This window comes from Thunnus thynnus, chromosome 17 (genome assembly GCF_963924715.1).
Source record: "Thunnus thynnus chromosome 17, fThuThy2.1, whole genome shotgun sequence".
Lineage (NCBI taxonomy): Eukaryota > Metazoa > Chordata > Actinopteri > Scombriformes > Scombridae > Thunnus > Thunnus thynnus.
This window is the reverse complement of record NC_089533.1, coordinates 1,093,998-1,105,738: the sequence shown is the minus strand read 5'-3', so window position 1 is coordinate 1,105,738 and position 11,741 is coordinate 1,093,998. Positions and strand designations below refer to the sequence as shown.

Here is an 11,741-nt window from a genome sequence, read left to right as displayed (position 1 = left end):
ACCAAGGTTCCAACTCAGTCCGACGGTTGGTTCCATAGACTGCCATTATAAACATTAATGTTTTAAAAAATTATATAAAATCACTGAAACATGTTACATTTCAGAAAAATACAAGCACACATCTGCTGAATGAGTTGCACAGATTGACAGTTGAATGGTTTTTATAGCACAAAGTATGCAGCAGTTGAAACACGGCAAAAAACGTACGGAAGACGGAATAAGAATAAAGAGTGAGAAGAACATGATTATTTCCAGCAATCACACAATAATGTAATTATTTCTGTTCCAAGTGCATTTGAGCTCCACTGGGAAAAATATACAGCTGCAGTCTCAGTTATTATTTCACTAACTGAGCAGATGATTTATACCAGTTTGTATTGCTACATCATGTCTGTTCTGTCCCTTCAGTAATAAATATTTACATTTTCTATTTGTGTTATTTCTATCAGACACATTCTGTCAAACCGTATTAGATATATAATCAGTATTAGATTACAGTGCATCACAGAGGTCATGTCCTCACAGTGCAGTACAGAGTATGTGTGACCTCGTCTCCTGTAAATTAGTCCCAAACACAAAATCACAATGCAGTTTTACTGGTTTTTTAAATTTGATTATTATTATATTATAGAAGTGACATACATTATATGACTTTATAACTGTTGTTTAGTCTGTGATGGTCTGTGGTTGACAGACTGACCTCTGCTGCCATCTGGTGTTTGAGCAGCAGACGACACTCACTGATGAAGTGATTATTACACACAGTATGAAGAACCAAAACTCATAAAACATATTTATTACTTTATTATGAGTAAAGAAATGATCACAGTGAGTAAAGAAAGTGAGTAACGAAATGATCAGTGACTAAATACTTAAACACCAGTGACAAATTTCTGTGTGAACAGCATCCAAATCAAATCTCAGAATTTAAACTGGTTTACACATTCAAGAACATTAATATAAGTGATAAATTACAGAAAACATCATTTTCACTCATCAGTGTTTGCAATGACCGCGTTTACATGCACAAAATATTCCTACTAAGCTGTTTACATGTCTAATGAAAGCAGTGGTGCATACTTCAGTTTTCCCTATTCTTGAATCCCACATATCCCACAGAGCTGAACATAAACAGGTAAAACTACAGTAAAACCCCAGTTATGATGCGCATTCTGAATGTGCTGTATACATGTCCAAAGAATGCTCCTAAAACCTGATTAACGAGTATATCACACATTTATTAATCAGAAAATGCGACATTTGGAATAAGGCCTAATTCGGAACATCCAAACAGAATATGCTGTTTACATGACCCGTATCAAATTCTGAACACTGTCATATTCGGAATAATAGTGGAATATTAGTGTGCATGTGAACGTAGTCACTGACAGTAAGATAGTGCATATACAAATATAACCAAATACAAAAATACATGTTTGGATTTTCCTGATAATTACGTACATTTTTTAAATTTAACTCCACCTTCAAAACTGTTAAAACAAAAAACAAAGTATCTGTTTATGCCTTGATGTTTACAATATATATATATATAAAAAAATATATATATATATATATATATATATATATATATATATATATATATAAAAGTAAGTGAGTAAGGTCACTAAAATAATTCAGTGGACAAGTTAAAACATATAATTTAAAGTTGGAAAGGTAAAAAGGGAAAACTACTGTGTGACTTGTGAAACAAAAGCAGTGAACACTCCTGGTATTTAATTTAATGTTATTTTCATTTAATTTTGCTTTAGAATTAAAAGGAGGAAATTATTACTTCTAATTTTAAATGGTTTCTGAGTGTGTTTATTATTTCAGAGATTAAAAGCTATATAGCCTTCATACTATATACCAACTTATATTAGAGTGTGGTCTTGTACTGTGTTAAAGGGATAGTACACTCAATTGTTTGTTACACTGTGGTCTCACAATAAGTTATATTCAAGAGGTATAGGATTTCCAAAGTGACCCAAGCTAAAAACATTAAATGAATCAGAGATAATATAACAAAGGAAATTAGGATGAAGAACTCAGGGCCCCATCTACATAATATAGAGTGTAGACAGGCTACACATCTAAAACTCTTGTACAGTTCTGTACTTTTTTTTGGTCAAAATTTACTATATACATATGTGAAGTGTTGTTGCTTTCAAAAATGTTAAAGTTATTTACTTCTGTAAAGTTGTTTAATTCTATTATTTGTCTTTTGTTAAACAATAACTTTAGACACCATTTGAACATGCACATCTAATCTGTACATTTAATTCTTGGCTAGTGTTCATATGAATCTGGTGGCTGCTGTTCAGGATTTTATTAGTCTTACTGCAGTGACTCCAAACATTTTTACATTGCATGTTTTAGAGTTTGGGTTTCTGGCCAAACTTCACCTGCTTCCAAACTGCAGAGAAGGAAAAAAGTCTGAAGTTTGTTTATTTAATCGGAGACAAAACATGTTGGTTTCACAATAAAGATGTTTGTTACACTGAAGCGTTGGTGGAGCTTTGACCTTTTTATGTTGCATTTCTAATTTTTACTTTTTCAAATATTTCAGGGTTTCCTTTTTTCTTACTCATTTGAATACATTTTCTTCTTTTAGAAACATGTTTCAGTTTATTTTTAGCTCAATTTGAAAGAATAAAGATAAATATTTGTTTGTCCTGTTTCCGTTTTGGCCTTTCAAACTGCACTATTTTAAGTTGCAGTTGGTTAATGATTGTAAAGATCTGTCATAGCTACATAAGGAAATATATGACTTTCACTTAACATTTTGAACTGTTTGTTCATGAATTGAAATTAATAGATGTAATTCTGTTGAGTCAAATTATGCAGTTGAATCTGCACCATCTTTTATAACACGACATTTTCTATTCCTCTTTCCTCTTGTATCGTTTTGTGCTCTCTTCGTCATCTGTTTCTTTTGACACCGGCTCTGCATTGAAAATGACGGTGTAATGATCTGATATCCCGTCATCCTGGACAGTGAGATCAGAGATTTCAACATTCCTGGTGATGACCAGATCCAGAAAGTGATCACTCCGGTGTGTCGGCTCCTCTACATGCTGAACAAGATTCTTCTTTTCCAAAAGCTGTCGAAACTCAGTAGTTGAGCTCAACATTTCATTCTCAACATGGATATTGAAGTCGCCAGTAATGATGATGCTGTTGTAACGTGCAGAAGCTTCATCCAAAAGACTTTCAAACTCTTCCAGGAATCGGTGGAACTGGGTCAAGCTGTTCAAGTTACCCGGTGGGCGATACACATTGATGAGCAGGACAGGTTGGCCCCACTCACCATGTTGCAGCTCTGCAGCAACATATTCAAAGGTATCTGGGGCTTTTTTTGTTCGTTTTATTTTTTCACCCTGTAACACCTGTGAATACTGAATCGCTACCCCTCCCCCTCGAGATTTCCTCACCTGGTTGACATTGAAAGTGTTTCGAGTTGCCCTCACCTGATGAACGGAACTGAAATTTTCCGGTGAAGCTGCTCTGAGAACGTGATCTCCACCTTTCCTTTTTAACCATGTCTCAGTTGGGAGAAAGACGTCCAAGCTGTTTTGTGTTATGAGCTCTTTGATTTTTTCTGTTTTTGCTGTCAGTGACTGAACATTGAGCAGCCCCATCCTTATTGATCCAGGAGGACTTGGGTTGGTCTCAAACTTGTGATTGTTTTCTTCATTACTGTCACTTTTTCTGGTTTTGATCAACACAACCAGCTTTTTCTTTTGCTTTCCGCCACTCTGCTTGTTTTCCTCTTCCTCTGTCTCTTCCTCACTATCACTCTCCTCATCCCCTCGATCACTCTCTTCCTCCTCACTATCACTCTCCTCATCCCCTCGATCATCATATCTGCGAAGCTGTTCCTCTTCTGGTTTTCTGGCGATCTTTCTGCGAAGCTGTTCCTCTTGCTGTCTTCTGGCGATCTTTCTGCGAGGCTGTTCCTCTTCTGGTTTTCTGGCGACCTCTCTGCGATGCTGTTCCTCTTCTTGTTTTCTGGCGACCTCTCTGCGATGCTGTTCCTCTTCTTGTTTTCTGGCGAACTCTCTGCGAAGCTGTTCCTCTTGTTCTCGTTTCTCCATCTCTTCAAGCATCCTCCTGTGAACAACGACAGTGAAGATACAGTCAGAATGATTTAAAAACACCAACATCGATGGTAGCAATGTTGAAACACCAAAGCCAACTAGATTTACTTTGAAATTAGATTTCAGAAGAAATAATTGTGAACTGAATAATTCTTAAAAAGTCTTAGGCTAAGCAGTTTTGAGGATTGTTTGTAGATCACAGCTAAAACTTGCTGGGAGCTACTGTATGTGGTTGCTAAGGTTTGTTGGTTGCTGTGATGTTTTGAGTCATTACTACAGTATGTTTCTCTGCTTTTGCTAAAGTCATCTGGCTGGTGTTTTGTGCACTGCTAGGTGATGTCTGTGGTGTTCAGTTTAGGGTTCTGGTAAGGTGATAATTGGTCAACTGCTGAGTTGTAAGAGTTGCAGGAGGGTTTGGAGTTGCTGCTACTTCAACATGTTGCTCTGCAGATGCAAGAGTCACTTTGTTGTTAGATGGTTACTATGGTGTGTGGTTTAATGACCAAGGAGTATGGAAGGGTGCCATGATTGATTGCTAATGCCAGGTTCAGACCGCACAATATTTTTGACTGATAAGATGTCACTGTGTCAAATTAGACAATTATAGAGCGAAAAGTCAGACTGCATGTTGGTACCCGACCGATCTGACAGAAGGAGGTGCCAGTGTTGAAGTAAATTAAAATGAAACATTAAAATTTATCATTTATTACTCATTTCTGTACTTATCTCTTGGCTGGTGTATGTCTGTGCTGTCTCAGAGGGGACTGTCTTACTGTATGTATGAAAAAGATTTATAGCACATTCCTAGGTGAGTAGTGAGTCTCCTCTTTCCATCCGCTCGTGTTTCCATAGAAGCTAATATCTGTGCTGAACTCTGCCTGAAAGCTTTCCTCTGTTTCACAGTTCCACCTCCCAGCATGAGCAGTACCAGCAACAAGTTGCTCAACAAGGTGAAGGATAGTGAAGAAATTCGGACTTGTCTTTTTGTTGGGACGTTCCAGATGTGGCATCAGTTGTCGTCCACTATGATACACTACTTATATTGTCCTCCCTGATGCCCTTTTTCAGTCCTGATGCCCGATGTCTGTTGGGTGGAGTTGGCATTGAGCTGATATCGTGTAGTCTGAACCTGGCAGGAGGTTTCTAAGACATTCTTAGTGGGGTGGTGATTGGTTGCTGGAGTGTTTGGTGCTGTTCTCTGATTCTAATGTCTCTTTTTCATGATGATTCGGCTTCAAGCTGCTGTGACATAACCTGCTTCAACCCTGTCATCTGCATGATCAGTATGTTCCTAACAGTTCACTGTTGGCAAACACTTGGAGCATCATGGATGGAGATGATATAGAGGATTATAGATTATACAGTGAAGAGAATTATACTGCAGTTGTGGTTTACACATGTTTCTTTGGATGTTTTGGTTTGGAGTTTTTTATCTAACATGAATCCAAACTTACTGCAGCTGCTGTTCTTTCTAAATGAGGAAATTACAAACTGTTTACTGACACCTTTTAAACCTACAGAATCACTTTAATGTATTTCACAGAAAACATCATACTTGATGTCGTCAAGCTGTTTCCTCAGTGTCCGGTTCATCTCTAAGATTGCGTCAGCTGTGTTTCTCAGTGATTGGCTCGCCTCAGTCACATGATTCTTCTCGATCATGTCTTCAATCACATGTGAAAGTGCAAACACCATTCCAACAGCTCCTCCCACAGCCTGATGGTCAATGGAAGGAGATCAATACATTAATTTTCAGTCTTATGACATGAAGCAAATGCACATTTATCAAACATATATTGAATAAAAACATTAAGTCAATAATTAACAATCTATTAATAACAACATTTTGACATGTTATTATAAAAGATAATTATGTGTGATTGTCTGTGTCATATGTGTATAGTTAAATAATCTTACCAGGCCTCCTTTAAGAAATGTTTTAAATCCAGCCAATGACACTGTTTTGATGAGTTGTTCAGTTATTTTAGCAATCAAACATATGGATGCTTTCCCTTCAGCTTGATATGAGAAACATTTTAAAACTTTGTAGACTGCAATTATGACGTAAGGCATGATTAAGGTTGGGTCGACCTGTGAATACAGGCCAGTAAACCCTCTCGCCCCCCCCCAACCATCTCCAAATGAGCTGATGTTGATCGGCCACTGCAGTCCACTTCTTCTCGCCATGGCTCTCAGAATTTCAGTCATGACATGTTGGTCCAGTTCATCTGGGTCTGTGAAGAAGCTCACTCCCCTCTTCTCCGCCTTCAGTTTCTCCAACAGTCGCTGGATTGTTTCTCCAATGTCGTTGCTCTTCTGTTCTATCTTCTGTGCATCTTTCATGGTGTCGCTGGATATAAGGTGCTCAGTGAGTTTAGTAGCCAGAGAGACGGTGAGACCGACACCAGAAGACAATCCTCCTAACAAACCTAAAGCTGGAGCCGCAGCTCCGCCGGTGAACAAAGTGGCCACGCCGGCCCCGATCAGACATGCAGCTCCCGCCACTGACACTGAACTGCCAAAACATTCACTGCCGTTACATTTCTTCCTGAGTGACTCCAGCTCTCTGGCCAGTTTCCGTAGCTTCTCTGCACAGCGCTCCCTCTGCTCGATCCAGGAGAAAATCAGCTCCAGCAGCTGGTCAGCTGTGGCCATGATGGAGGTCCTCCAACCAGAGAGCAGAAAACCTCAGCAGTGTGATCAACAGGAAGCTGAAAGAAGAAAGTTAGAGGATGCATTAGAGCAGTGGTTCCCAACCTTTTACCCTCAGAGACCCCTATTTTACCTTTAAACTGACGACCCCTGAGGAACTGACATATTATGGACCTTTCGAATTATATTCAGTTCAGAACAGTACAGGCTTGGTGACCCCTAGTGGGGGTCGGGACCCCCAGGTTGGGAACCAGCGGAGTAGAGGACACTTTGAATTATTATTAATCATCCATCTTCATGACAACTGAGCAATATTTGCTGATGAAGACCAGGATTCATAAAAGTAAAACAAATACAGTACAACCCAAACCACATTATATCATCTCCTCACCCTCCCAAACTCCTTTAAGGAAAACAAAACAAAATACTAGTAACAAGTAGTAATGATTTATAATACATTAACAATTTTCATACTGAGAATTCAAAGTGATCAACTAATACAGAAACACAACATTAGCAAATAAATAAGACAGTAACAAAACAACAACAATGAAACAAATAAGAATCCATATGTATGTATGTGTATATGTGGGGTACATTCAGAGACTAAAAAAATATGAACGTAGTCACCGTGACGTCACCCCTTGGTTTGTGAACTGCCGTTTTGAATCCTTGAGTTTAGCGATTTGGCCGTCGCCATGTTTGATTTTTGAGCCAGAAGTGACCATATTTGGACGAGAGGGTGGAGCCGACCATAGCGCTAGCTGCTAGCTTGGTTAGCACGCAGTATGCAGTTTACATATGTGGTGGGAGCAGGAGCCTAGGTCTCAGATTTCAGGATATAGCCTGACTACACCACAATAGTAGACATACACTAATCCAATAAAGGACGCAAAAGTTCATTCACAAATGAAAGTCAAACGTGTTGTTCCTGATATCAAAACTACATTTATTTGAATGTTCACAAGTTAAAAGGCAATAACAAGGGTTAACACACACACTCACACAGCCAAATACGTACATCAGTGTTTTTCACTATTTTTTTCATGGGTGCCGCACTAACCATGAAGTAAATCTGTCTACTAATTTGTCATATCATTACAATATCTAATGCAGCCAATACAATCTGAATTAAAAATAGGCTCACCTTAAAGCTAAGGTATCTAATGTATTTTAGAAGCATTTTTATTATATTTGTTGGAATTCTCTGTCCATCCCGACAGCCATCAATGAATCAAATGAAAATCCAGTATCTGTGACCGTTGCAGGCCTGTAATAATCCCGTCCAATCACTGCATTCAGCCCGACTGAAATGTCATTTAATAGCAGGTTTCAGTCTTTGACTTTAGTTTGTTGGGATGTCTTTATATTTGGATAACAGATTCTGCATTTAAAAATATTTACCAGAACAGTAATTCATCTAGATACAGCTATAATTTCCTCACCAGTTTTCCTGCTTTGAATGTGTTCATGTCTCTCTATCAGATGACTTCTGGGCTGCTTCTATGTGTTTCTCTTCCCTCTTTAAACTTTTTATGTCAATCTTGAATCAGTTCTTTACTTTCTCCTTGTTTTCCTTTCAACACTATTACATCCTGCAATTCTTCCTTACTTCCGTCTCCTCTCTCCTGATTCCTTCACTCACTCTGAAAATATAAAAAGCCTTCCTTTGAAGATCTGAGTGAGCATCAAGCATCAAACTTTAACTTGTATGGTTTTAATTACAGAAATTGTGGACAAAACACACAGTGGGGATGCATCAGCAGTCAAGCAGCAGCAGATAAACTGGATGGTTAAAACACTAATGTCAATTTAAAAAACTTCAGCTCCACTTTTTGCTGAAGAGTTTTGCTAGCTACTTACTTTGTGCTCCCTTTTCTGACATTATTATTTGATGCTGCACGTCAGTTGCAGTCAGTCATACACGATGCTCTGAACTCTGATTCATTCGTCTGTCCCATGAAAGCGGCTCCAGTCTGCTTCAGCGCGGAGGGTTTGTTTGATTAAAACACCAGCGCAGCAGGAGTGGGCGGTGGATTGTCGGTCTCTGTGTCTCATACAAGGATACAAAGTTAAATCGGAAAACAAAACGAGTGCTCCTGGAAGATAAAACAGAAGCTGCGGTAGGAAGAAGGTCTGAGCCTTTAACAGCTGTAAAGGGATGTCTGCTTGAACGCTTTCCAGAATTTGAGAGGTGGCTAATTGGCGTTTAGCCTCCATTACAGCCCTGTGTATAACTAAAAAAAAATATTGCTTAGTTTAACCATCACTCTACACAAACTATTATATATATTCTGACTGTTCATCTCTGTTGTTGTCGCAGTGTTTTGGTGTGAGAATTGTTTGGGCAGCGTGAGAACATAATCAAAAAGTAAATTTATTTAACACAAAGTACTCAAAACAGACAAAAGATAACAATAGGTAGGGTTAGTCTGTAAAATCAGTCATGTAGGGAGTGGATGAGTGAATGTATGCTGTGTGGGTGTTGTATAGTGAAACAAAAGAAACAGAACCAAAAGCAACACAGGAATGTGTGGAGGAGAGAAGAGAGGAGCTGAACCGGCTGCTTCTGACTTTATATATGGGACACACCTGGGCCAGGTGTGTCCCATATATAAACTTATCAACACTTTTCCCGCTCTGACTCAGGCTCTTTTTTAAAGATAAATGTGCAGCGTCCTCATACACATGTATTCATATCTCTACATCCACTGGATTAAAATGGTGACTCGTAGTATCAGAGCTCCATTGATGATGGCTTTTTTTATTCATCATACATGAGCTCAACTCAGAGTGAACATACTCAGAGTTGATTGAACAAACTTTGATCAGCTGTTCTGAAACAGAAAACTCTGAGTTTCTCATCAGGGTTCATCAACTCAGAGTTCAGGGTTAGACTCAGAGTTTGCTGAACCTGCTTTCTGAAACAGGCCCCAGGCAACACAAGTGTAACACAGAAAACCCAAACGAACAAAAAACAAAGAGTCCAAACACAACAGAAAGTCCTGGCAGGGTGTGACACAGAGAGGACAAATGAATGTAGTAGAGCTGCAGTGTTCCTGTACTAGAGATATCGGGCCCTATTTTAACGATCTAAAGTGCATGGTCTGAATTGCATTGAGGGTGTGTATTTTAACGGCGGAAAAATGGTCGCTGCGCCAGGCGCATGGTTCAAAGGGGTTGTCCTTAGTCTCCTAATTAATCATGGGTGTGTTTTCGGCGTAACATGCAATAAACCAATCAGAGTGTCATCTCCCATTCCCTTTAGGAGCCAGGTGTGCTTGCACCTTGGCGGATTGCTATTATGACGGCGCATTTGCCGAGTAGTACGAAGGAAGCTTCTCTGCAGAGGAAACGGATCCATAACGAGCACACTGCTGCTCCTGGACCCTCCCGTGGCCCCAGACCACCAGTTTAAGGTCCTGTTCATTAATTTGTCGAAAATTTATCTTCGTTTGGTTTTTGAAAAGGTTTATTATTTTATTACAGCTTTGGTTTCTTTAAAATCGTTTTGTTTAGTCATGGAGTAACAGGTCAAATCAGCAGGGTTTTAATTGCTGAAAGTATATAAACCTGATCACTGTACTCAAAAATGTTAAAGAATATTTGTTAAATATTGTTCAAAAATTAAATCATTAATTTTAATCATGTGAAGAATCATTAACACAGTTATCTGATCCTGCTGCTGGCAGCAGCTAGAAGCTGTGCAGATTTATTTCCTTCGTTAGTTGAATCATTGTTTTCACCTCATTTATTTCCTCATGTGTTCCTCATGTCATCATGTATTAATGTAGCAGGAAAATTGATCTGTGTTTGATCCGTTGTTTAAATACCTACGTGTTTTGCAACGATTCGGTCAAATAATTAAACAATTTAATCCGTCATTACTGCAATTAGTAAATTCTGATAAATATTATGACTAAGCATCACGACATGTATTTTTTAAAAATACATCAATAAACACAATAATTTAACCTTTCACATTGTAATCCTTTTATTTGTTACATTTTGCATGTTTGTGCGCCGCTGCGCGTCCTGTGTGTGTAACAGGCAGAGTGGATGTTATGCAGCCGCATCTTGATAATGCTCCTTAAAATAACATAGAAACACTGCGACATTGACTGTAGACCAGGTTTTTGTTGGTCAATCGCTCTCTGCTACCTCAAGATAGAAATGCGCACCAGTGCGCCTGACCACACCTTACTTTAAATCAACACGATGGGCGCAAGTGCCTCTGCTATTTTATCAACGTTTAAATGCACAAAAGATCTTCAAAACCAACCTGCAGAATCACAATCCATGTGGTCCGAGTGTGCACAGAGAGCTGTTCACACTTTTTCATAGTATAGATTAGGATATTTACATCAAGATCTGCAGCTGGATGAAAAAATAGAAAATAGAAGAATAAACGTTTCTGACCTGTTTGGAGAGAATCTGAGTCCAAAAACTTTTCCTGTTGTGTTTAAGTAAAGTTTCTTTTTTAAAAACCAGAGACTGAGACTGAGTTCAGGCTCTGAGTTTGTTCCTTCGTCTCACTGCTGAAGAGTTTTTCCTGCATCAGACTTTATACTGTTGCTCAGTTTCTGTGAGTCACGTGACTTCTTGTAAAGATGCAGAGCAATGTCCAGCACAGGTTCAGAGGATCTACTGTTTGCTGATGAAACCATATGAAGGATATAAAGGACTTTTCACCAAAAAAGGGCAAAACTGCTGCAATTAACAAGGTGAAGGAGACGACTTGGCACAAATTGATGACAGATTAAATATAAATCTGTGGGCAGGTAGTGATGGCCTAAAGGTTAGAGGAGTGAACGTATTACTTGAAGGTTGGTTTGATGAGTCTGTGTGAGGAAAGTGAAGAGCAGCGTTTGTCCCTGTTCATGGTTTTATCTTTATTTGTTAATAAATTAGCATTCATCATTATTATTCATATTATCAGAAGACTAGATAATATCAGATGTATGTTTATAACTATGGTGTCGGCAACTTAAG

The 11,741-nt window shown here is 38.7% G+C and overlaps 1 protein-coding gene across 1 annotated transcript; it reads right to left on the bottom strand.

The window, feature by feature from the left end:
• Window positions 1-1,265: 1,265 nt before the first annotated feature.
• Window positions 1,266-11,331, bottom strand: LOC137168287 (uncharacterized). The gene is made up of 4 exons (XM_067570811.1): window positions 11,169-11,331; window positions 6,015-6,808; window positions 5,653-5,813; window positions 1,266-4,110 (listed from the first exon to the last, which is right to left on the bottom strand). The coding sequence occupies exons 2-4, from the start codon at window positions 6,750-6,752 to the stop codon at window positions 2,880-2,882; spliced, it is 2,130 nt and encodes a 709-aa protein (XP_067426912.1). The 5' UTR covers window positions 6,753-6,808; window positions 11,169-11,331; the 3' UTR covers window positions 1,266-2,879.
• Between the last annotated feature and the right edge of the window lie 410 nt (window positions 11,332-11,741).